The sequence below is a fragment of the Amphibalanus amphitrite genome, unplaced genomic scaffold, assembly GCF_019059575.1.
Source record: "Amphibalanus amphitrite isolate SeventyFive unplaced genomic scaffold, NRLGWU_Aamphi_draft 001573F_arrow, whole genome shotgun sequence".
In the NCBI taxonomy this organism is placed as follows: Eukaryota; Metazoa; Arthropoda; class Thecostraca; order Balanomorpha; family Balanidae; genus Amphibalanus; species Amphibalanus amphitrite.
Window position 1 is genome coordinate 72,604 of NW_024883066.1, and position 27,047 is coordinate 99,650.

At 49.8% G+C, this 27,047-nt stretch overlaps 1 protein-coding gene across 3 annotated transcripts in view; it reads left to right on the forward strand.

Annotated features, from left to right (window-relative positions):
* The window catches only part of LOC122373934 (pro-interleukin-16-like), an 84,579-nt gene extending 59,647 nt beyond the window's left edge, over nt 1-24,932 (forward strand). For 2 of the 3 annotated variants that reach the window (XM_043352392.1, XM_043352391.1), the window contains 5 exons: nt 4,633-4,791; nt 5,859-5,987; nt 18,786-18,960; nt 21,357-21,500; nt 23,842-24,932. In XM_043352392.1, the coding sequence (XP_043208327.1) occupies nt 4,726-4,791; nt 5,859-5,987; nt 18,786-18,960; nt 21,357-21,500; nt 23,842-24,179 (852 nt within the window). In that variant the 5' untranslated portion in view covers nt 4,633-4,725 and the 3' untranslated portion in view covers nt 24,180-24,932. The remainder of the gene's footprint in view (nt 1-4,632; nt 4,792-5,858; nt 5,988-18,785; nt 18,961-21,356; nt 21,501-23,841) is intronic. The other variant, XM_043352389.1, reaches the window with a different exon arrangement.
* Nucleotides 24,933-27,047: the final 2,115 nt, after the last annotated feature.

The following is a 27,047-nucleotide window of genomic DNA, read 5'->3' on the forward strand; positions in this document are numbered from 1 at the left end:
TCAATAAGTTGATATGGACCACCTCTGGATGAATTTCAGGTCGAGGTCAGGTCAAGGTCAGGTCAAGTTAGGTCAAATTTTGAAGTTGGTTGTGAAGGCCTAAAAAGGTGTCTATCTGATGCAGTTTTTCACGGCGAGTCGAATGGTGCTATGTTTGTTTCCGTACGAGGTCTAGAACTTCCAAAAATATCATTTTTCAAAAATTGTATGCATCGTGACGTCATAAAATATTAAATAACTCCCACATTTTTGAACCGATTCTTCTAAAAATTGGTACGTAGGTGCACATATACCACGTCTCTGACATATATTCCGGTTTTTTTCGATGCACTCAAAATTTTGGATTTTATAATTATTTTCCCAAAAAAGTCAGTTTTTTTAATTGGGCCTAAATCCAAAATTTTCAAAAACCGAGATAGCCATTTGATAGACAAAGTAGAATTACGTATAACCTTTTTTGTTACATCTTGATTCCTTTAAGAATGAAGATGTTAGCGGCGTTTGAAATTTTGCCGTTTTTGAGGCGAAAATGGCGAACATGACGTCACTAAAACGTCAATTTCTCAAAAAGTTTCCGACGGATTTCGCTCAAATTTTCAGGGAACGTGTCAAATTGATGTAAGAAAAGGTACTGAAAGTTTGACGGTGCTGCGCGCCGCCGTTTTTGAGATATTGCAGAAATTCGCGAGGGGGGGGGGTAAAATTTACCCCCCAGCCCCGCGCGGGTTAACTGCCCGTCCGCGTCTCATAATACGGTGTATGTCTCGGTGTCCGTGTCCATCTCTGCGTCCGTCTCGGTCCATGTCTCGATGTCTCGATGTCTCGATGTCTGTATCCGTCCAGAGTCGGACTCTGTGACCATTTCAGCGTTCATATTCGTGTCGGCGTCTATGTGCCCGTCTTGGAGTCCACCTTAGCGACCGTCTCTGTATCCGTCCTGAGCCCATACGGAGTCCGTCTCGGTGTCCGTCTCGGTGTCCGTCTCGGTGTCCGTCTCGGTGTCCGTCCCGCCCCGACCCCATCCGTCAGCCGGCGAGAGGGTGCTGACGCGGCGCTGACACGGCCCCCTGCGCCACGTGACGCCGCTGTCAGAGGCCGTGAGTGATGTGACGGCTGCAGGCGGCCGGTAAGGCGGCCCACAGTGCCCCCGGCGTGTCGGCCGGTGTCCGGTGTCGGGCCCCGGGGTAGCGGCGACAGGTCCGTGGGCTGACAGGCTGACGGGTGACAGGTGGAGGTGGTGACAGGTGACAGTCTGCCGCGCGAGTAGGATAGGACAGGACAAGGTGGCGTGACTGGACGCGACAGAATATGATTAGAAAGAACTGTTTAGAAACAAGTTCTCAAGGAGCGGGTCAGAAATCAATGAGACGGCCAGTTTGTAGACCATCGCGTCATAAAAATATGCACATTCACTAAACCATTTCGTATCAATTTGGAAGTTAGGCCATTGCGGATATTCCTGATAATCTACACACGAGAGTCCCTTTAGGTAATGTTTTGACACTAATTTGGCACCGATGTCATGGTTTGCCACACTGGCCATTTCCGCGTGGTCCGCCACCCACTCGCGATCGGCCAGAGGTCGTCTGCGCTCCGTCTGGTGCGGCCCGCCGCGGTCGTCCAGCCTTGGTGTTCGGCCCCGCCGGCGGCGGCAGCAGCCGCGGCTCGGCACTGACCAATCCGGGCCAGAGGCGGCGCCGACTGCCGGCGACCCCCCGCGAACGGGGCCGGCGCCGGCGGCGGTGCGGGGGCGCCGGGCCGGCGGTCGCGGTCGGACCACCGCGCTCGCCCCGCTGCCGGTCATTACGGGCACGGAGCAGGCGTCGTTAGCCCGGCCCGGTTCCCGAGCGGGCCCAGCCCTCGCGCCGGGAACCGGGCCACATAAGGTGACGGCCCGGCCGGCGCTGAATTATGCTGTGACGTGCCTGTAATCGGAGCTGCTACAAGGGGGCACGGCTGCCGACGGGGACTGAGGAGGAACCAAACTGGAGCCAGCAGGAAGTGCCAGGGAGCCAGTGGATAATAATAACGGGAAGCTTTCAGGAAGCGGGGCGGAACAAAAGGTAATAGTGAAAAAACGAATGGGAACAGATGCCTACGTAATGAGTTGAGGAAGAAGGACTGGAGCAATGATATTGGGTGTGCCGGTGCCCCTTGCTACCGCTGGATATTCTCTCGCACTCGGCACTCACAGCATTTTGTCACAGCCACAATGCTAGAATTTCCCTAACTTCTTGGCCCACATCTCGTGCAAGTCTAGGTGGGGAAGTGCCAATTCCATCACCCTCTTTATCCACATAAATCTCGAATTATCCGGTGTGCTAGGTGAAAGCTGGTGGTTGATGAGATACAGACATGCTGCCATTTTCATAATCTTCCCGACACACAGGAATTAAGCTCCATGGTCCATACATTCAAGAAATCTTCTTTCACTTCCACTGAATTCCATCCCAAGCGGATGCTGCAATTTCGAGCCGTCGTTTCAGGTATCAGCTACATCCTACTGCAGCATGGTTTGTATCATGGAACTTTTCATTAATCAGGATACCCTTTTTCATTGACGTGAGGATGCGCAAAAAAAACGCAATTAATTTACAATAAACAGATCAATTCAATAAGGTGCCAGCTGCCAGTCATTGCCTTCCCTCAGAGAGAACAGTAAGGCATCAAACCGATAATCTCCGTTCCTCAGGCATTGTTAGCGGAGTACAGTCACAGACGCTGAGTACGGCATTCGCCCGGAGACAATGGGCTGAGCAGCGGTTAGGGACGAGTTAATCCGCCGAACACAGTTGTCGATCTCTAGGAATGCAGGATGCCACTGATCTTCCAAAGGGAGCTGCTGCAGTCAGTGCGACGATTCTCAGCACAGTGCATTGCAAACAGTCACCAGCGCACAGAAGACAATTTCTTGCAGAATTGCGGTTGATAACAATGCTGCAAGCTGTTTGCAGATTGCTGAACAAAACTAAAATTTGTGAAACTGAATTTCACACAGCCAGCGAGGTGGATCAAAACACATACGGCGCCATAAAAGACATGCGGCACTATAAAGGCAGTCACTCTACTGGAATGAATAATACCTAATGGTCTGGAATGAGCGTTCGGCTCAAAGTTCCCTGCGAACCCATCTTTACAACTACTAGTTACATGTTGATAATAGAAGCCTGACCAGCGTGTTGTGATTAACGCATTGCCATTTATCCCTCGCTCTGGCAGGGGGGGGGGTCGATGCGACCCCCCCCCTAAGGTTTTTCGAAGATAGCGTAAAAACAGCGGCGCGCAGCGCCGCCAAATTTGGCACAGCTTATGGGGCAACCTTTTTACATATGACCTGAAAATTTCAGGTCCGGGTGACCTTGGGTCAGGTCACCAGGTCAGAAAAACCGGTACAAGGTCATGGTAAAATTTCAATTTTCTTTTTGCACCTGTCCAACTCACAGTTTTCGACTGATTTCCTTCAAACTATCAGGATGTGCTAAGTTCACCGAGTTGTATAACATATAGTCCGGTTTTTTTTTAGGTCACTGACCTGAGGTCAGTTAAAGGTCATTACGTCGTAATGTTAAGCCTATGGGAAAATACTAAATTCGGAAAATACTGGAGATATCCGCTTCGTTCTATCACTTTTGTGCTTTGAAACCACGGTACTTAACAGCAGGTCACTTGGTGCTTCTTTGTTTGGTGTTCTTATCCATGGGTCAGGTCAAATGAGGTCAACTGAGGTCAAATGACGTTTTTGCCAATAACTTGGCACATAATGACGCTAGACCTTAAAAAATGGTATCATTGTGTTCCTGGTGATCAGCCGAATCGAATGATATGCGATATGATGCAATTTGGTTAACTTGAACTTAATTTATTAATTTAAGTTTACTTAAAATTTAAGAATAACTTTAACTACACTTAAGCAAGCTAAAAAGTATATCATTCGACGCGCCTTGACGTGCTGAGTTCACTGGTGCTTTTCTTTTTGCTCTATCTTAATTAGATCAAAAGTTATAAGCGAAAAACCTTTGACCTGTTTTTAGCGAAATTTTTACATTTATACCCCCAAAACCCCCCTAAATATTGACCTAGAGCAACAAAATTTGCACAGGGGCGAGAACTCCAGGGGGCCCACCTACCTACCAAATTTGGTGTTTCTAGGTGCCATAGGAGCCAATCGCGAGGGAGGGGGTCGCATCGACCCCCCCCCCCCCTGCCAGGCCGTGTTATGAAAAATGCCCTGCCAGGGCGAGGGTTATATCAGCTCCTTGCCAGCATGCTATATTTGGACTGTCGTACATACACTGCCATTAGCATTGCTCACTCCAAAGTATATTCTGCACAGATAACGTGTCATTTGCACTGAATCGGTAGACAACCGTTTTTCGACCGCAGTTAATGCAGCATTGTTGTTGAACGCGAGCTGAACAGCGCGAGGCGGCGAACTGCTTGCTGTCTGGCCCTTATATGCATGTGCTGGTCGGGCACGAATGCACCTAAATGTAGTAATTTCCAATCCTGCTTACCTACTGTTCAGGGGTCAATGCTCACGGAACTTTGCAATGTTACCATCATGTGTACTGTAGGGCTGGCCTTTATTTCTAGATTTGATAATACCATCGCGTCTGCTCTCTGTGCCACCAGGAGCTACAGCAGCTGATCGAAGAGGCCAACCAGTCGCTGGAAGAGGCCGGCACGCCATCGCACGAGATTATCGTGGCTGTCGTGCACCGAGAGATGATGGGAGGCAGCATCGGCATCACACTGGCCGGCGGCGCCGACTACGAGAACAAGGAGATCTCGGTACGGGGCGGGGAGATATCAGTGGGAGGCGGGGAGATATCGGTAGGAGGCGGGGATATATCGGTAAGGACGGGGGGATCTCGGTAGGGGCGGGGGGATATCAGTAGGGGCGGGGAGATCTTGGTAGGAGGCGGGAAGGCGGGGAGATATTGGTAGAAGGCGAGGAAATTTCGGTAGGAAGTGGGGAGACCTCGACAGGAGGCGGGGAGATCGATAAGAGGCGGGGATATTTCTGTGGTTGGCGGTGGGATTTCGGTGGGGGCGTAAAACATGGGTACGCAGCGGGAGATATCGGTAGGGGCGGGGGCGGGGAGATTTTAGGAGGCGGCGATATCTTGGTGGGACGAGATAACGCTGAGTCGATGGAAACGGCCTGAAGGGCCTCGCCAGCTAAAATACAGAAAGACCCAACATTGCATTATTTAATTCGTGTTGAGATGCAGTACATAATGTATGGAAAAGATTACGGCGTGTTTTATTCAAATCTGTCTTATACTGCTAAATGCTCCTTCAGTGCAGCGACAGTTTGAGTAAGGGCATGAATGCTATGATGGCTAATACGGTCTCTTTTAGATATCGCCAGTGCAGTCCAGTAAAGCATGCAATGCTCACGTTCACACTGGCATCACTGTCCAAATCCAGCGCTAAAGCGTGTCTCGGTGTATACCGTTTGTGCCGACAACAGGTCGGTTGTTTACGATGCGCTCTCGAGCGCCAGATTCGCCGCACCGCGCCGTGTAGCTGACGTGTGTTGTGTTCAATCGTGCTGTGCTCAGTGTTTGCCCCGCCTGTCTCTTGTCGTGTTTTGTTTTCGTCTACAATCTTGACAACCGAACCGATTCCATAGACATCGACGGAATTGATCGAACATCATCGTTCGAGGCAACCCGCTGAATGTTGAGCTTCAATCTCCATTATCTTGTGCCACTACTGATCACGATACTTTCTACATACAGGTTGAAGTGTGCTTATATACTGATAGTGCTCAGCATGCACACATTTAGCTATCATGTCCAGGCAACGCTTTGATCTACCATCACTAAACGTCTACCGTCGTCCGTTTTCAGGTGAACAAGGTGATCCGGGGTTCGGTGGCGGACAGGGACGGTCGGATCCAGAAGGGTGACCGGGTCATCTCCATCAATGGCCGGTCGATGAAGAACACCACCCACCGCGAGGCCCTCAATACACTCAAGGTATGGCAGAACCGGATAAATGACATGACAAGGTACCGGTAAGGTGTGCGAATTTTAGGTGAACGGGATAACTCGGATTGTACTGGGAACGGACACTGGATGTGCGATGACGCTGAAGGGATTCAAGGGATTCATTTAAAAGCCACTTACCGTCTTACCACACCCTGAGATGGATCACGCGGACCTCCGTTCAAGAACGAGTAAATTTTCTACATTTAGCTGCTAACATGCGAAATCATCACGGAGCGGTGTCGATTATCATTTGAGGTTCACGAGTCTACCGACAAACGCGCATCTTGCCTGTAAATTGCAATAACAATAAAACAAGCTAACGTATTAATCACGTCCTTTGGCACCCGGGTTAAATCCGCAACTGGAAGATAACACACGAACTTACATTTACCAATGAGACCAAGCTACCGTCAACATTTATTACTGTAACCAAGCTAAGGTCGGCCCCCTGCGACCGGGTCATCCGACGGCGCCACCTGGACGACGAGGACGACAACGCTCCCTGGCGTGCCCACAAGAGGGCCAACGTAACAACGCCACCTACCTACAACAGGCAGGCAGCTCCGTCCAACACTGATGCCCCCTGGATGGGATAAGGTGGACATTGATGTACAGGGTGGAAAGTAATTACGCGAACATGTATTTTCTTACAATTTCGCCCGTCAGTGGAGATTTTGTATGAGCGCGGGCTGTTATGGAACATGACTGGTCGTGTTTGTTGTCGCCTCATCTAACAAAAGTGACCTTACTTTGAAAAATGACTTGGAAGGTCTACAACACCTCTCGGCTTCGAGTGGTGCTGACGCCATACGCTGCTCAAGACCAAAATGGGCAAAGAGCTCAATTTGAAGTTGCCAGGGAAAGCGTTTATGATTATTTTGGCTGGACTGATGCGGAAGGGACTCGGAACGGTCTCGGCACCAGTATTACTCAATTACACCTTTGGTTGAAGCATAATAAAACTTAAAGAGGACTTAAAAAGCAAAGCCGTTGGCGGCAGTAAAACCACGGCGAATTCAGGCGCCGAATGGGTGGTCACCATTTCCGCGACCAAACGACAACAGTCGACCCGAAAACAGGCGAAATGGTTTACTTTGGCCGGGTACCCGATCTAAGATATCACGATTCATACATAAATCCGTGAAAATTCGAAAATCAAGCCGTACAAACAATCGAGATGGCCAAAATTCATGAATTAACAGCAGGATTGTCAATTTAAGTTTTCTAAAGACCGCCAAACCTGAACAGAGGAGGACAGGCAGCTGGCTTTGTGGCTGGGTGAGACATCTTCGAAGCTTTTTCATCCGTCAAACCTGCAGAACAACGCGTTGGGGGCTGCTGATGCGTCCGACGTCCCGCCCGTCCCAACCTTCAAACATCCGGCAAAGGAACACACATCAGCGTGTTATGAGCGCCCGGATGGTGTCAAAATTGCATGTAGTGACCAACAAGGCCACCAAAAATAAAGTATACAACTAGTGGAACATCCTTCCAGACGAGTCTCTTTATCTAATCCATCAATGCACCAAAAGGGGCAAAATGATTGAGCGCACTTTTGTGCCCGACGCAAAGAAACTCTTCTTCATGATTGATAAAGTCCTTCCTCTCACGGCCAAAAAGACGCAAGACTGGTGCTTTGAGAACCCGTTCTTCTTCTGGGCATATAATGGTCAATCTGGGAATAGCCCAGACCCCAATTTGATCAAAAATATCCAGGCGACTCTTCAGGAGAGCGTCTAAGAGCTGCTAGTAGCCACCAACATCGATTGCCTCACCAGACAGCTCCAGGAGGCGTGGACTAAGCTTTGGCCAACAGAGCTTGACATGCTCATGTCAATTATGCCTGAACGCCTTTGTCAGTGTATCGCACATAAATAGGAATATATGAAAAGATGAAATTTTCATGTTACCGCCGCTTTTTCCATTGCTATAAGACGAAAAAGTATGTTCGCGTAATTACTTTCCACCCTGTATATTTGATCTAGCATCTTCAATGGTACGGGTAAAAGAATGGTTCACAACTGCCTTGAGTACATACTAAAGCAGTCATCCGCATCCCGATAAAGCAACTTAGGTCGTGGTCGATGAAGGCGAGTTCTTCTCCACTCCACCTACACTCTGCAGGCCGCGGCACATTCATTCTTTTTCTTCGGGACTTGCCCAGTCCATCCGATTCATTTATCAATGACCACCCGCCCCTTTCCCAGACCCATTGAGCACCACTCTTCTCCTGGATTGGCGGTCACACCATTGCAACGGTAACAGTTACGGGAAAAGCTCCAATAAGAGCAAATACCTCCGTCGTGACCGCTCGGCGCGGCTAAATGACCTGTCTCTGGGACGGGCTCAGCCGCGGCATAGTACTTCTGTAAGTGATCGATTCAGCTCACTGTCTCCTTCATAGCATTCCATGGCTATCAGCCTGCCAGAGCAATGAGAAACCATACGCAACAAGACAACTAAAACGAACCCAACAAAAAAACGAAGCCAGGTGATTCTTAGGACCTGACCATACACTCAAAGTATTGATTAATGATCTATTGATCACTCACAACCAGGGCTGCGGAGTCGGAGTCGGAGTCGGAGTCGGAGTCGGTCGGAGTCGACAGATCTGCCCGGAGTCGAGTCGGAGTCGGAGTCGATTTTGGAAACCGGATCTGGAGTCGGAGTTGGAGTCACCGAAAATCAATCGACTCCGCAGTTCTGGCGGTGCTGCGGAGTCGGAGTCGGAAGTTGGAGTCGGTCGGAGTCGACAGTTCTGCGCGTAGTCGGAGTCGGGGTCAGAGTTGGTTTTTGAAAGTCGGAGTCGGAGTCGGAGTCAGAGTCGCCGAAAATCCATCGACTCCGCAGCCCTGCTCACAACTATAAGTTCCGAATTCGGATCTGGCATCAGTCACCTGGCCTGAGGTAGCCAGCGCAGCGTGGCAAACATTTTTCAATGATAAAATTAGTGGTCGCAAAATATACCTGCCCATAGGTCACCGATAAAAAGAATTTAACATATGCATTTAATAATCTCATCTTCTGTCACTCACACCATTCTTTTGAAGTTGTATAGCAGCCGTTCATTTTACGTGCGATTAGCTATGGCGAGTATGATCATTTTTCTTCAAGGGGATTCACTTGACACGATCTGATGACCAGTGAGAGTGACCCGAAGTGACCAGGGTTACCAATATTAGCGCTGCGAAATATAACCTGTGGTAAAACCCGGAGGGGACATTATATCCCCCCCCCCCCCATTCCTTATGACGCGGGTTTGACGAACAATATACTTTATAATGAAACGATACCTGCTGTGTGCTAAACAATACGCTGGGTATCTAGTGTTTTTTATGGATACCACTATCAAATTTGAACGTAAAGAAAGGTTAAGTATTCGAAAGGCGGTCAAATCTAATAGCGTGATCATGACAAAGCCGCCATAAAATACAGCAGATCACGCAGAGCACTGAACAGATGCTCGCTAGACCTTTAAGTACGCATGGTTTTGCACGCTGTATTCGCTGGTCATTGGATTCCAATGGTCTCTGATGAGATCTTTCGCCACTCTGCAAGTTGCCATTGCCACGATCCGCCCATGGTCTCCGATTCCGCCCCTCCCTGTTCCTCCTATACCCTCCCCCTGTTCAGCTCCTCCCTGTCCCGCCCTCCTTGCTCCTCACTAGTCACTCCCACATGTCCCACCCTCCCTGTCTCACCCATCCACGCCCCTCCCTGCTCCTCCCACTGCACCGTTCCGGGCGGGTCGGTCTGCCGGCCGGCCAGCCCCGCCGTCCCGGCCTTGGACCGTCTCCCCACATACCGGTGCTGCGCCGGCCGGCCCGACGGTCCGGCCCGCCCTCAGACTCCAGTTGCAGTGCACGCGGCGAGCGCTCCACTCCGTCCGTCCCCCGGCGCCGCCCCGCCGCCGCGGCGCGTGCTCCAGCCTCCAAGTCAGTGGTGGATCAGATTGAACACTGAGCAGTTCGGTTATCAAGGAGAAACCCCTAAATAAGCTGTGCCTGGACTGGGAAAGACGAGCGGCGTGTCGAAGCTTGTGTGGGTGGCGGAAAGCGGACACTCGGCGCTGGAAAGGAACAGTGGCTGGTGGGTGGCACATTGCCCGAGTTTTTACTTCCCCTTAGTCAGTCTCGGTCTGACAGAGGACAGAAACTGTTGATCGGTGACCGACGGCTCACTGTCAGCATAGCCGGTGCAATCGTCCCGTCAATCCGCTCGTGCTATCTCGCGCCGGCCGGGCGGACATCCGTGCTCCCACGCGGTCCTGCGGTCTCGGTCGGCGTCGAAGCCCTGTTGCCGCGGTCCGGACCGGCAGTGTGGTCAGTGGCGCAGAGTGAGCTACTGTGTCCGAGCTGCTCCACCGTGAGCAGCGAGCTGCCGCAGCTCTGCCACCACCGTCATGGAGTGCCTCTTCTGCCGGAGACAGCTGCTCAGCCCCACGTGGAGCGCGCCCGTCTGGTATATCGAGGTACGCCGTACTTTGGGGGGGGGGGGGGTATAAATGAAAAGTAGGTATCGTGGCCACCTGGCGCTATTTGTCATAGACGGAGATTCATACACTCATGGATAAAGTGAAGAGTACAGTAAAAACGCATTTAGCATTGAAAATACTATCAACGCTGCACAGCGCGCCGTTAAAAGCTTGCGGATCACCGTCACAAATTATGGGATATGTGACACTTGTGGGTTAGATACCACAACGAACTGTGTTACCGATAAATTGTGTTATTTAGATCTTAGGTACTATCCAATTATGAGTATTCAGCCCTAAAACAATATATATCGGGCGGTACTATAGCAATCAACAATATGTACAGTAATTTTTTAACCAATACATATAATATTCAGTAGGTAATTAGTGCCTCGGTGTGCGGACCACCTGAATAACGACAGACTATTCACTTTTACCAAATGAACGGCTTTGTCCTGTTCATTGCGACGTTGATACCTATGTGAGGTTACTTACAGTTAAAAAACCTCCGCAACGGTGGTCCGGGGAACATGGATAAACTGACATTAATGGTTACACTTTAAAAGCAAGTAATACCCATGACCGTAATAACAGAAAACTTGTATCGATGCAGATAACAAAGATAAATTGCCCATTTGGTACTTTTACAACAGCATTTGTTACACGAAGCAACAAGATCAGATTCTTCTGAAGGACAAAGTATGATATTCACGTTTAGCCCGCAAGTGACACAGCTTAACCTTCGCTTGGACACACCCAAAACTTTTTTACTACCTCCTGGAGAGTTCATTTTCATCAAACCCGCAAGATAATAGTATATTGAAAGGGTAACTCGCTGCTACCATTATGTGCATAGTAACGGTACGTGGTTAATATGAACTTATTCGCCAGCGAAGAGTATTATTACCATGTAAATATCAATAGGTATTACTCTCGCGATCCAGAACATCACGAAAACTCTTTCCTCCTGGGTATCGTGACTCGGGTACAGATAGTCGTTTCATGCGTGGATCTTGTTTACCCTCCTGAAGATGATATTTGAAATGGAAACAATCAGCCAATCAGAAACGAGATCGGCCGTTTGCGGTTTGAAGGCCGCGCGCATCTGTCAGTTTTCGGCCGTTGGTCTCCGAGAGCGGATGTGAGCAGTGTCGGTGCCGCGCGGCGTGGCCGTTGGTGATTGTGCTTGTGTGTTGTTCATCGCCTATAGAGCCTCTGTGGACATTTTATTGTAAGTACCGATGTGCTAGAGCATTGCGTGCCGTTGAGTGGTGCTAATTTGACCTGGTTAACAGGACCCCGTGCACGGCCACGTGGCCTAGTGTTGTGAGTACGTACATTAATTTTGTTGTGATGCTACAAGTTTATGCATTTTGTTGGTGACTTTGAAAAAGCCTTGCACTGTAGTGATCCAGTCTCATTATCTCACGCAGACGGGCGACCACCCAGGAACGCCGTCGCTCACTTCAAATATTGTGCGCTCTGCCTAATCCAATATGAGGGCGCTGAATGTCTTGTATTCATATTCAAATTGCATTCAAGTTGTATCGTGGTGTTTATTTACCGCTTGTGCATTGCTGAACGCTTTGTATAAATTTGTATGAATAAGTGAAGAGTCTCACAATGTTCATGGTTGGTGTGCCCCTCGTATTGTTTGTACGGAAGCCAAATATACCTACATTGTTGCTCTTGAAGCATTTTTTTTTTAGTTGGTGAGCTCCGGTTAACAGAAGCTTCGTGAAGCTTCTGAAGGAAGCGTCTGTGGGTCTGTTACCATCCTCTGGGGGGTTTACACTAAAGGAAAGAGTAAACATTACCATGTGACAAAGGGTAGGCCATAAGAATATACTCTCTGTAGGAGGGTAAAGCACAGAGTAGATGATGCGTTACTCCCTAAAAAAGGGTTCCGTTAAAGATTTACCCTTTCAAAGAGTGTAACCCAAAAAATGTTACACTCTAGACAAGAGTAAATCAAAAGAGTTTACCATTCAGAAGATGGTAAAAAACGTCTGTGTGTCATGTTACCCCTCCCTGGCGAGTTTACTCTTCATGAAAGAGTAAAATTTACCATTTGGAAGGTGGTAAAAAACGTCTGTGTGTCAAGCTACCATGCTATGGCGGGTTTACCCTTCAGGAAATGGTAAAAAAGTTTTCAGTGCATGATAACTTGAGAAAGATCACTGCATTGTCACTAATGCCGAGATGCCAGAAAATGATAAACATGCACTGCATGCTAATGACTTAAATGTTTCCCACGTTCTTATTTCTTATCAATCTTTGACCGACAGAGAGGTATGTGTTTCCTACTTGAAAACCCGCTTTGTTGATGAAACAGCATAGCGATTGATTTCATGTGCATTTTCCCAATACCCTTCAGCATTCGACCCGCATAAGCTAACCAGCCTATCATCAACCTAATTCTGGGAATTAGCCAGTATTACACTTTCTGCTTAAATTTGCATGTTCGAAAGGACTTTTGCTTAAATTTAAAGGTCCGAAAAAGGACGTCATTTAAAGCATGCAATTACAACTACACTCAAATACCAACGGATGGAATGTGCTAGGCACGCGAAAAAAGGTCATCTGAGCAACAAATCATCACACCCTCAGCCATGGGTCACATGACCACGCATCATACGCCCTCTCATCATGCCTCCGCTCGCCATGCAAGCCCATCTCCCCGGCTCGTCTTCCGCCGTATCTCCCCTTCCTGCGGCCGTCGGCGAGCTATCGCCACCTCTGAATCACCGCCGGCCTGCGTCCGCTCCCCGGAGCGTCCGGACGGCGAACCATAACAGTCCAGGGTCCACCCTGGGTAGAGGATGACCTGCAACCCATCACCGGGTGACATGACTGGACGCACCGCCGACAGCCGACCCGGGTTACGTCAGCGGACGCTCCTCCCGGCCACGCGCCGGCCGGGAGGGGACCGTGACCGGGCGGAGACCCGTGATGGTAGGCCTCGTGACCGGGCAGTCCCGAGGGGGAGGGAGCATGGCCGGGGAAGTTTCGTGATGAGGAGGGGTCGTGACCGGGCAATCACGGGAATCTCGTGCCGAGGATGGAGCATTGAACTAAAGAAGGGCACTGGGCGGAGCCGGACGGGGAAACCAGAGGCCTTGGGGGGGGGAACTGTTCATGAGGGTTTGAGGTGACTGATCGTCTTTGTCTGGTATGCAGGGTGGTGCGGTCAAGGGGCAAGGTCACTGACATCCAGTCGAGAGCCGTGCCACCGTTTGTTTGGGTGTGTCAGGCTGGGATTGTCACTATGAGTCAGGCTCTGTGTCATTATGTGTGTCAAGACAATCATGGCCGCCAGTGCCTGTCGGGACCGCCGCTCCTTTGTTTCAACTTCGCCTTCCGTTCTCAAACATGGAACTGGCATACACACACATAGTCAAGTACTCAGCCATCAAACATTGCAGTGACATGGCTGGTTTAATAAAGCTCAGGCGTCTTCCTCCCGAGGTAACATCCTGAGGCCACCGCACCCATCACACCACTCCCGCCAGTCCCAGAGCAATCACTGGGTGCGGCTAATTGTGGGCTACGCTTTTGCGAAACCGCCAAGTTGCAGCCCAACTCGACCAAAGCGAGATACCACCATTAGCCGCACCCCACCTGTGGCGGCCGTGCCAAGCCGACGCATGCTGTGACGTCACCGGGTAGGAGAAGATAACGTACCAACTCAGACCGACTCAGATAGACTCAGAACCACTCAAACTGACTTAGACCGACTCAACCGACTCAAATCGATTCCTATCGACTCAGGCAGACTCAGAACGACTCAGGCAGACTCAAACCGACTCAGCAGACTCAAACTGGCTCGACCAACTCAAACCGATTCAGATCGACTCAGATAGACTCAGAACGATTCAAACTGACTCAGACAGACTCAACCAACTCAAATCGATTCCGATCGACTCAGACAGACTCAGAACGACTCAGGCAGACTAAAACCGACTCAGGCAGACTCAATCTGACTCGACCGACTCAATCCGATTCAGATCGACTTGGACCGACTCAGATAGATTCAGAACGACTCAAACTGACTCAGACTGACTCAACCAACTCAAATCGATTCCGATCGACTCAGACAGACTGAAAATGACTCAGACAGACTCAGATAGACTCAAACCGACTCAGGCAGACTCAAACTGACTCGACCGACTCAAACCGATTCAGATCGACTCAGACCGACTCAGATAGACTCAGAACGACTCAAACTGACTCAGACAGACTCAATCGACTCAATTCGATTCCAATCGACTCAGACAAACTCGGAACGACTCAGGCAGACTCAAACTGACTCGACCGACTTAAACCGATTCAGATCGACTCAGACCGACTCAGATAGACTCAGAAGGACTTAAACTGACGCAGACCGACTCAACCGACTCAAATAGATTCCGATCGACTCAGACAGACTCAGGCGGACTCAGGCAGACTCAAACCGACTCAGGCAGACTCAAACTGACTTCATCGACTCAGACCGACTCAGATAGACTCAGAACGACTCTCAAACTGACTCAGACCGAATCAACCGACTCAAATCGATTCCGATCGACTCAGACGGACTCACAGACTGTCTGAGTCGTTCTGAGTCTGTCTGAGTCGATCGGAATCGATTTGAGTCGGTTGAGTCGGTCTGAGTCAGACTGAGTCGGTCTAAGTCGATCTGAATCTGTTTGAGTCGGTCGAGTCATTCTGAGTCTGCCTGAGTCGGTTTGAGTCTGCCTGAGTCGGTTTGAGTCTGCCTGAGTCTGTCTGAGTCGTTCTGAGTCTGTCTGAGTCGATCGGAATTGATTTGAGTCGGTTGAGTCGGTCTGAGTCGTTCTGGCCGACTCAACCGACTCAAATCGATTCCGATCGACTCAGACAGGCTCAGGCGGACTCAGGCAGACTAAAACCGACTCAGGCAGGCTCAAACTGACTCGACCGACTCAAACCGATTCAGATCGACTCAGACCGACTCAGATAGACTCAGAACGACTCTCAAACTGACTCAGACCGAATCAACCGACTCAAATCGATTCCGATTGACTCAGACAGACTCACAGACTGTCTGAGTCATTCTGAGTCTGTCTGAGTCGATCGGAATCGATTTGAGTCGCTTGAGTCGGCCTGAGTCAGATTGAGTCGGTCTGAGTCGATCTGAATCGGATTGAGTCGGTCGAGTCATTCTGAGTCTGCCTGAGTCGGTTTGAGTCTGCCTGAGTATGTCTGAGTCGTTCTGAGTCTGTCTGAGTCGATCGGAATTGATTTGAGTCGGTTGAGTCGGTCTGAGTCATTCTGAGTCTATCTGAGTCTATCTGAATCGGTTTGAGTCGGTCGAGTCAGTTAGATTCTGCCTGAGTCGTTTTGAGTCTGCCTGAGTCTGTCTGAGCCGTTCTGAGTCTGTCTGAGTCGATCTGAATCGATTTGAGTCGGTTGAGTCGGTCTGAGTTAGTTTGAGTCGATCTGAGTCGGTCTGAGTCGATCTGAATCGGTTTGAGTCGGTCGAGTCAGTTTGAGTCTGCCTGGGTCCGCCTGAGTCTGTCAGAGTCGATCGGAAACGATTTGAGTCGGTTGAGTCGGTCTGAATCAGTTTGAGTCGTTCTGAGTCTATCTGAGTCGGTCTGAGCCGATCGGAATCGGTCGAGTCTGCCTGAGTCGGTTTGAGCCTGCCTGAGTCTGTTTGAGTCTGCCTGAGTCTGTCTGAGTCGTTCTGAGTATGTCTGAGTCGATCGGCATCGATTTGAGTCGGTTGAGTCGGTCGAGTCAGTTTGAGTCTGCCTGAGTCGGTCTGACAGGTTACCAGGATGGTTCTAGGCGTATTTCGCTTTGGTCGAGTTGGGCTGCCAAACTTGGCAGTTTCGCAAAAGCGTAGCCCACAATTAGCCGCACCCAGCAATCACTCGCCGTAGCACACCGTACACCACCACACGGGCTACCGCCCTGTGCGGGGCTCCTGACGCCGCGTCACGCCAGTGACACGACAATGGCCTCCGTGGCAGCGCCCCGAGATCATATCTCCCGCTCACGGAGCGCCGTGACGGCCTCGCCCGGCGTGATGACCTCGGAGGGCTCGACGACCTCGGGCGTCACGAGAATGACGACTCGTTACTTTGTCTCGTTAGCAGTGTTCTGGAGAGCTACCGTCCCGGAATGACCGCGGCGTGGTCGTGTGCTCTTAGTGTCTTTGTGTTCTTACTTCTTAGATCCCGAGAGCGTAGTTGGACGTTGGTGGCAAAGTTGGATGTAATAAGGCTGCTATCAGATGATGACTGTGCCGTTACAGTAGTCGCTGAGAAATAACGAGCTGCCTTCGTTATCAGTCGATCGCTCCCTGGGTGGGCATTGAAAAGTGGACAGCAGACAGTGCTTGTAGACACCCACAGCTGCTGTGTTTGGCATCATTGGACGCTGTTTCGGTCATGTCGAATATGGGTGCACTAAATATCAGACCGACATCCAACATTACAAAGATCACAAGCGGACGGTCGTCTCTAAGGCAAAAGAAAATCATGTAGAGCTTCAGAACTGTCTAAACTGAAAGACTGCAGATGATTCGGAGAATGTTTCCTGGGAGACGACCCATCTGTTCGTCTTCCTATAAACATGTCAGAGGAATGTTTGGACACATTCTGCATGTAAAAATTGATAATGTTCGTCCGGTGACGGCACGCTTTATAACGTTTTCGGCCCGAATGTTTTGCTTGTTCTGGATCTTACGACACATCTGGATCAAGAAGTTATATTTTGAGATTCCCTGTCTCGTTATGATGCCGTTATCAGAAGCCATGAGTACCTACATATATTCACATTATGCCTATGCTGCTCAGTAATACATACGCTCTATTAACAGTTTACAGCCACATAATTTCCAGGCTAATGACACTTGTCCCGTGTGCTAACTGCCAAAGCGTCGTGCATGATCCAGTTCCCTGGAGCGTCTGTCGGGTGACGGGAACATCCACAGCTAATCCAGCGAGGTACGACCGGCTGACCCGTAACGATAACGACCCACATCCCGCGTCAGAGGTGCGACGCGAATGGCTCCGCGAGAGAGCCGCCCTAAGATACGGATTTCAACAGCTCCTTGTTAGAAGGAGCCAAGGCCCTAAAACATAAGGAGGGAGCAGTCTCGCTCGTCGTATGGCTCCAGCGCTCCAGCATGTGCTACTGTTGACCCACGACCAGGAACGGATGAGGGTGTGGAGATGGGTGAACACGGGCTGCTGTCATGACTCATAGGTTAATTGGCTGGTGATATGTCCGGCACGTCTCTAGGTCTCCAGGTAGTTCGTAAGTGTGTCAAAGTAATCTTCACGGCGCACCCGACCATAATTCAGTCAGTGTGACTCAACTGAGGTGATGGTGAATCAGGCGCTCCATTCAAAGTAGAAAAGCACTGTTCTCAACCAAAACGTTCTTTTATACTTCATTAGGGCATAATTAAATATTTAAGGTGCTAAGAACGGGAGTTATCGAGAGCGGAGGCGCCGCAATAGCGGGAGCAGTAGCCGCGCAGCACGGCATCATAAAAGCGGAGGCAATCAAACCCATGCTTCCACGATCGGTGAACGATTGTCCCACTGCACTGGCTGAACAAGAGCCTGGATCATTTCGGCTGACGAGGTTTCAGTGGCACTCAGGTAAAAGACATAATAAAGTTGGCACAGGTCATATCTGGATAGTTTGACAGGAGAACGATAACAATAGCGACGTGAGTATCAAACATTGTGCATTTAGGTTTCAGTCTTGCGCTAAGAAATTGGTGGGGACTTAAGTGACATAAGCGGCTGACGCGAGGTGTAATCTGTCAGATCCTGAGGTGTTTCTTTGCCATGGCGTCATCTGAGCTGCTAATCGGCTTCTGAAATTCCTCCAGCAGGCGACTTTTGGTGTCCGTGGTATGCTAAGTTCACACGTTTCTTTCTTGCAAGAGCTGCACGGTTTAGCTGGAAACGTGCTTATTTACACCATTATTGTGTTTTATTTCCCCTTTATTTTATAACTTGCACATGGTTGCGCACAAAGGCTTGCATCATTCCATGCCAAAACTGGTCCATTCTTGTAGCTTACGTCATTCTAACCACGAAAGAAGCCGGAAGCTGAGCTGAGGTGACAGCACGGTGATTGCATTAAACAAGAGGCCATAAATACTTTAAAAATGAGAAAGTTACACAAAAATCAGCTGATGCTTATTCCCTCGCACTTATAAGAAACCTCCCTTTCATGGAACTTTCCGTGCCGTCGATCTCCCCTGCATATGACCCAGTGTGACCTGTTCACCCGCCACCCCGTGACCCAGTGTTGCCTATTCGCAGGCGCCGCGTGCCGAGGTGGTGCTGGTCCTGTCCCGGTCCAGGTCGGTCACCCCTCTGGATGCCGCTACCGACGAGAACGGCTCAGCCGTCCACCGTCCCTCCGTGATCAACACCTTCTCCAGCCGGCCCCCGAAGATCCTCGAGAGCCCCATGGACAGCAAGAGTCTGGCGTCAGGTGAGACTACTCTCGGTCACGAGTTAGGTATGCAGGAGTTATTTATCGATCGGTATACATGTAAGATAATCTCAAGGCTTCAGTTTCATGTTGTTTATTTGATTTGGGTGCTGTGCTGCCAATGATCTTGCGTTCGAAAATCCATAACTTTATTCCATTTCACTAGTCTTGTAATTAAAATGTCCGTCACTTGTCCCAATGCCCTTCCATGAGCCAACGGGAGCCAGGCAGTTCTCCTGCTGTCTATAATTGCCGCCCAGCACCTCTGGCCCGGCCCCGCGGTATGCCCTGTGCCGCGGACGACACCGATCCAGCCACGGGACGTGTCCGGTGCGATTTGTCGCCCAACTGCCGGGGATCAGATAACGCCCAACACCGTCGGCACGAGGACGAAAAGGAAAACGGGCGCGTCGCGGCACCCGGCCGCCGGACAACTATGCAAACTTGACCGGTTGTGATACCTCAAACGGAACATTCCTGATCGACTGTTGCTTTTTTGGGGCGAATATTGACAACTCCCTCACACGGCACACTGCATTCTGTTGGAAATTTGCAGTGGAATTTCCAAGAAAATAGCGATGGAGAGGCATGCTAAACAGCGGTTGTGCAGAACCTTCACTGTAGTATTCTGATATAACTTATGCACGAGTTGGATGATGGGTACTTTGCACTGATAAGTCTGTTTTTAAACGACCTTTTTTGGAGTTTCACACATTGCTTGGCCTCTTTCCTGTCGCTGATGCTCTTATCCTAAACGTTTTACGCTAAGTGAATCTTCTTACGTAAGCAGCTGACCGCATAACATATGTCTCTTCACGGGACAGGGAAACACGATCTGATATATAAGCTGACGAGTCTTAAAATGTGTCCCACGGTGTTTAAAATTGCATAGGCTTCCAAAACGAACCGTAAGAAAGATAACGTATCGTTTGCTTTAAAATCCGAGTTGCGTAGAAATTGTGGTGTCTTTTTTCACTCCGTATATGCGCTAGCTATTGTTACAATGTAAATAGAACCATTTTGGGCAGGTGCGACAGGTGCGGCATTTCACTATGCACCGGGACGTATCCAAAATAGAATTTAAAAATAAAACAGCCGACCGTGAGGATTCCAGTCTGAGCTCCCAACGCATTGGCTTATTTTGCGCCACGACCAGCCGGCCATGTCTTTTCGAGGAAACTCGTAGCGTTATCATGTGAAAGCGGGGTTAGTTGCGGTTTGTGGCCGGAAGCCGTAAAAATATCAGCCGTCGGGCACTGGCCGGTCGGGGCGCCGTCACCCATTCAGTGTGGACATACCACAGCCTATTCAGCGGCCTGGCACCACACCAACCTCACCGCACCCACTGAGGAGCAATTCGACGCGGCGCGGCAGACAGGAAGACGGCTGACCGCCGCGCCGTGGTCGGCCGGGCACGGGGAGCGGGGCACCGCTCACTGAATCACGTGGGAGGAACAGCACGGCACAGTGCATCACAAAATAGCGCGGCACTGCACCGGCGGAGCACAGCGCAGCACAGCACAGCACAGCACCGTACAGCACAGACAGCACGGCGCGGCACTATGCTGGCATAACACGCTATGCAGTCCAGCCAAATTCAGTGCAGACTTGCATCATTCTGTGAGACCACCTTCGGCCGTCGAACTCGACATCTCATCCGAGCTGAGAGCCAATAAGCCGCGGCGATCAGTCGCACTGAACACAACCCTCATCAACACTCGAATCGAATGTCGGACCGGAATGTCGGACCGGGTGTCACTGGCGAGGACGACCGCTGTCTGGTCTGACACCGCCACCGATCTCACTGTCCTGAGTGTCCGACATCGAATCAGATCGATCAAAATCCCAGCATCACGAGACAGCCGCCCGACGTTCCAGCGCGTATGGGCCCTGCAGCGCCCCTCACACCCTCAGCCGATGTCGGCCTTCTTCACAGGACGGCAGAGCGCAGGATGACTCACCAATGACGAGGGAGAGTACCGATGATGTCAGGTGGATACCGTGACCAGTTAACCTGCGTGACCTCCCCGCTGTTGGTCCATGCGGCCACTCCTCTGCTCGCTGTTATTGGACGCTCCCCGACAGAGCTGACGCCATCCCTGCTCCCGTATCAGTGGTACACGTGATGACGGCGATGTTATGAACACGATGACGTTCTCTAACATCGACCGTCATCATCGCTGTCGACAAGTCTGGCGTCTGCGATGTTGGCACCGTGTTGTCTCGCAGGAAACCCCTCTCACCCCTACCCACCCCCAAACACTAGTTCAATCGCTTGGCCCCTCCCCTGAGATAACTCCCGCCCTTTGGACGCTCCCATGACCCTCTGCCCTGTCCCAAACGGTGTTATGTGCCGTCTCAAACCGGTGCTCTCTGACCCGGCCGCGCCTCCGCAGACCTGGCGTTCGAGGACGTACCGCGGGGCCCTCCCAAGGTGGTCACCCTGGTGAAGGAGGGCGCCGGCGTCGGCTTCAGTCTCGAGGGCGGCAAGGACTCTCCGCTCGGAGACCGGCCCCTAGTGGCCAAGAAAATATTCGCAGGTACGCATTGTCGATATCGACGTCTCTTTCCTATCGGTTGGGAAAAGGTTTTATTAAAGGAAAATATGTGATCGCTAATTCATTGCTGCCTAAGGCCCGTATGCTTTCAAACCAACTGCATGTCACTACTCAGTAATCCGGCTAGTTATTTGATATCATTTACAAGCACGTTATAAGCATGTTTCTCCTTTGCCTCGCTACAAGTATTTTTCTTGCAAAACAAAACAATATATCCACTCAAAGATGATGTTTATTACGATGCTCAGCAGCTTAGCTGGCTGAAAATATCAGCTGAAATTCCTGGCGTTAAAGAGGATTAAAACGACTTTGCGCCGTTCACGCATGTTAAAAAAGTATTTAAATCTTGATAGCACGGGTAATTTTTGCAGCATCGGAGGGCTGTCTCTAAACGCGCGCGTGATTTCAGTTTTTTAAGTAAAACGTCGGTATAACAGAAATTAATCCCGGGAATAATATTGTTAATCAGACTTTTTCTTTCCGTGGTGGAGCCCGAATAGTTTCACAAGAAGCTGCTCGCTGAAAAATGAATATTGGCCTGCATTGAGATTGAAGGCAACACAGGCACCGAAGGCAACACAGAGCTTAATCAAATTCAGAGAGAGAGCTTTGAGACGCCTTCTTATTTTTTTTTTTAATTTGATAGGCCCACTGCTTTGTCCGATCACTCAAAGGTGATGTTCATTAATGCAGAAAATGGATACGAATGGTACAGACAGCGAGAAAAAACTGCAGTTTGCTCTCCCACATTTCGTTATTAACAAGTGTTTCCCCGAAAAGAAAACCAAGCCCCGTTTCTTTTCCCAATCCCTCAATGTAGCCCTTTTAAACAGACGGGCTGAGCGACGAACGGCGCAAAGTCGTTATAATAAATGTAATCGGACCGCCTCCTCGGTACACCAGGCATTATTCGGTGTGCCTTGCCTTAAGGGTGTTTATATTTAATGCACTCGCGGGCTCGTGCATTAAATACAAAAATCACACTCATTTCATTCGTGTTATTTTTGAAAATATTAACCTCACTTCGTTCGGTTAATATTTTAGGAAAAATAATGCCCTCACTCCGTTCGGGCATTATTTAAAACACCCTTGGCTAGGCACACCGAATAATACCTGGTATACCGAGGACGCGGTCCGATTAAATATATATTAACATACCCGGGCCAGAACCAGTCTGCGACTTTCACCCGGCAGTGGAATTCCAAAAGGTGTTCATTAACCACGTCAGCAACTCATTGGAGCAACGCTGCCGGTTGCCATGCCAACGACGAGACCGTGACAAGTCGGGCCTGCAGTGTCTGATCCTCTGCTGATATGCCCGTTAACTGATAAAGCGGAATATGAAGCGGATACGGCCGAGACAGCGCCGTCGATCACATGCAGTGTTATCAGATCGCACCAGTCGGGGACATATAGGGTGTCACTGTCATCCTCCGAAACCTGTTCGGCTCAAACCAGTCATGGGTGATAGCGGCTTGGCTCTGAATTAAGCAAGGTGCTGACTTATCTTTTGGAAAAAATTGCAACAGTGCAGCTGATAAAAAGATAGGTGCGACAAACATTTAAAATCTCACAAGGCTAGAAGAATAGAGGTTTGACTAAATGGTTGTGTCAACTGAATGAAACGGTTAACTTTTAGTTAACCGTTAAATGATATTTTTTGCCAACGCAATAAAATGCGCGTGCAATAGGTAGATACGTTTCAATATAACGTAACTGAAGTTAGGTTGTTACTTCTTTTCTCTCATATGCGTATAATAGTTGTATGTTAGCATTGATGCGACAACTTCTGACGCTCTTCAGCGTCAACCTTTTAGACGTGACAACCAAACCATCCTTCAAAACTAAAGTATACCCTTTGCAATTGTTTATATCAACATCTCTGGATTTAAAAAAAAAAGAGATAAATATGCGTCTTTTTTGTTCTCCATGCAGGTACTTGATGCCAGCACGAAATGTCCTTTTTTTAAAACTTGATAATATCACTCGATATAAGTCAACAATTTAGGTACCTAGTTGCTTAGACGAAAGCAAGAAGGGTCGCATATTCTCGTTACAGCTTACCCTGTCATGCATTGCACGTCCCTTGCGATGCCGGATGCTGATCGAAATATGGTTCGGTAATCGGTAAGAAATGAGCTACGCTACTGAAATAGACTCGAGGAGCGTCATACTAGTTACCGTCCATTTATCACATCACGATGAACGCTGCAATGGCATTATTTATTTCCATTTTCTAATGGATCAGCTGGGAGCACCTCCCAACAGGTGGATAAAAGCGGAGACAGTGTGTCTTAACCCTGATACCACTTCTGCTCCTCAGGGGGAGCGGCGGACAAGAGCGGCAAGCTGCACATCGGGGACCAGATTTTGGCCATTAACGACGAGGACGTGACACACATGCCGCGTATCGAGGCGTGGAACTTCCTGAAGAAACAGCCGGAGGGCGCCCTGCGACTCACTATCCGAAAACGGCTAGCTTCCGGCGAGACGCCAGCGCCATCTGCAAGCAACGGCTCGCCGCTGCTGCCACCTGGCGAGAACGGCGGACTGCGGGCGGAGGTGCCGGCGTCCAGAAACGGTTCGACGAGGCCCACCGTGACCGCAGTGACCCCGAAAGTACCGCTGCAATCGCCGGAGGCGGTCCTGCCCAAGGCCTGAGATACAGTCTGTGATGGACCGGCGACAGGTCCGCTGTGAGCACACCGAGCTGATGAGGGAGGGGCGCGGCGGACCCGGCTCTGTCCACGGAGTTCGGCAGAGCGGAAGGAGACGGCGACTAGCCGCTGTGCGGGCTAGCACCGCCGAGTGATTTATTGGCGCCAGGACTTTGTAGTGTTGCACTGAGTCTGCATGACCAAGGCATGCATCCAGTGGATATGTTTAATAAGCGAAGTGAAAATGTATGAGTGATGTTAGAAGCGTTGCAAGACAAATATCGGAAACTTCCGATGCGTAACGTCCAATCGTCTATCAATGATTCAGCCTTATTGTTTTGAAAATACCTAGCAGGTAGATGGCCAATCATAAGAAAGGTTTTTTGAACTTATCATTGACACTTTGATTTAGTAGGTATCTGTTCTATAAATATTTACCAGCTTCCGTTTTACGCGTGCGTCTCATTGCTAATCAATCAGACATCTATTTGAAGTTCTTTGTAAATGCAGTACCAGCATAAAATAGCACCTTGAGCAACCAAGCATCGGCTAGAACTCTAATTTTATGCTGAACTGTTCAGTAGGTCGCAAGTAGCACGAACGCTTTCTCGACTCCGCCGAGACATTACTCCGCTTATTTGTATATGCTTACCTGGCGAGTCACGTTGGTTGTTAAGGTTAAGTGATTGATTTGTACGTCATTCATTAACTAGAGGTGGTTAAAACGTGGAGGTCATTAATACATGCATATTCCACAGATGACTAACCACTGGTGGCATGGTGGCCGGGCGAGCTGACTGCGACTTTATAATGTTTTACGATAATCACTATTAGGGTTGGGAAGATAATAGCCGTTTTCACGACGGGCTATCCGGCGAATGCACCTGATTTGACCAGGTCTGCACCTAATTTCTTTTACAACAAATATCTTCATTTTATGAATCTATTTCAGTGTTTTAATCGATGATGCTCTCTGATAATATGACAAAGCAGGCATATAAGCAATTAGTGCAACCCTAGCTGATAGCTGCTAAGAAACACACTGAACCTGATTTGACCAAATCTGCACCTAAGCTGTATCAGATGTGCACCAAATGTGTACCAGATGGCCGTCGTGAAACGGCTATTTGAAACGGCTAATAGCCGTTTTCACGACGGGCTATCCGGCGAATGCACCTAATTTGACCAAATCTGCACCTAATCTGCACCAGATGTGTACCAGATGGTCGTCGTGAAAACGGCTAATATGTACAGGTCTCGCGAGATTAAGCGGTAGGTTTTGCACTTTTACATTTCCGGTTATATCTCAGAAGCTAATCGATCTACGATGAAGCCATTTTACACGATCATGGCCGGCTTGTTACCCAACAAGTCGACCGCATCTTCAACACTTAAAAGCTTAAGACGACGAAGATATAGCCTGAAGTACACTAAATTTTCTAGGTGCAAAACCTACCGCTAAAACCCGCGAGACCTGTACATATCAGTTATCACAAGCGAACAGGGATCATTGGGGCTCTGAAGTCCGATCACTGACAGAATGGACACTGAACGAATGCATCGAATTGCTGTAGGAAGGTACTCACCATTCAGCGAAGTCTCCGTGCCAGACAGCAGTTTTGGCTGCTTCAGCTTGGTGCGTCTATGGTGGAACGGGGTCGGGGAGCCTCTTGTTTGTTGGACAGCCATTCATGCTTGTCCAAACTTGAACCGATATCAAAATTCACAAATTCGCCAAAAGAAATAGCACCACGGGCGCTCACTTCTCACTAGCGTGCACCACAATCTCCAAACGCACATTTCACAAACGTCACTCTCGGGACGCCGGTCACCCCTCCTTCCCTCACCTCTCTGCCCGCCGTGCCCGCCTTCTGCGAGATTCAGCGCGTCGTATTTCACCCAGACCGCGCGGACCATGCATGCCCCCGGGCGGTGTCGAGCGAGCTCGTCGGCTGATCAGCCAATCAGCTGCGAGTAGTTACGCTCAGTGCCGCTCTCTGATTGGTTGTCGCCCCGTTATCAGATGACAACGCCCGGCTGAGCTTCTGTCAAAGCGTGTGACAGTTTTGAAGCTTGTTTTGAAGTGTGTGGGTGTGCTGTATATTGTGGACTGTGGGGTGTTGAAGTGGGGTGGGGTGAGAGAAGTGGAGCATTTCAAAGTGACTATTATAAGTGCTGCAAATTTGTCATCACTCATCCCTTGTTTGGACGAAGATGGCTGTTTGCGTTTCGGAAATGCCTTTTCTCTCCCATGCAGTGGCGAATGGCGAGTATCCTTTGGCGGCATCTCATCATTTGCAGGTGAGTGACGGGGACACAGACACGGTGGCACCTGCGACCTGCGACCTGCGCACCGACACACTGGCGTCGCAGCCGCTAGCAAAGGGGGGGGGGGGGGGGGCAAGTCACACTCGTGGGACATTTATCCGTCACCGGGGGAGGGGGTGGGGTGATGGGCTAAGTTTTACGTGTGTAGTAAAATCTACGCCACGAAGCGCCGCGCTGTTGGCATTACTTAGGTATGCTACGTCCATCTCATTCTTGCGTAACATTTTTGAACTCAGTTTATGGCAAAATCACTAGATCCAATTGCCTTCCCACGGTGTGCCCACTGGTCGAGCCGCTGCACCATGGCGACGGATCGTTGGTCAGGCATCGGAAGGTCGGGCACGCGGATTCATGACCTTATCACTATAAAACAATTCGGAAAAGTGCAAATACCTCTTGCTTTGAACAAGCATGTGAAAACCAAAGGGCGTTTTCAGACTATGACATTTAGGTACCTACCCATATCCATACGCCGGCACAGGGGAGGGGGTGATGCAACCCCCCCCCCCTAAGGTTTTTCGCAAATAGCTCGCGTAAAAAGCGG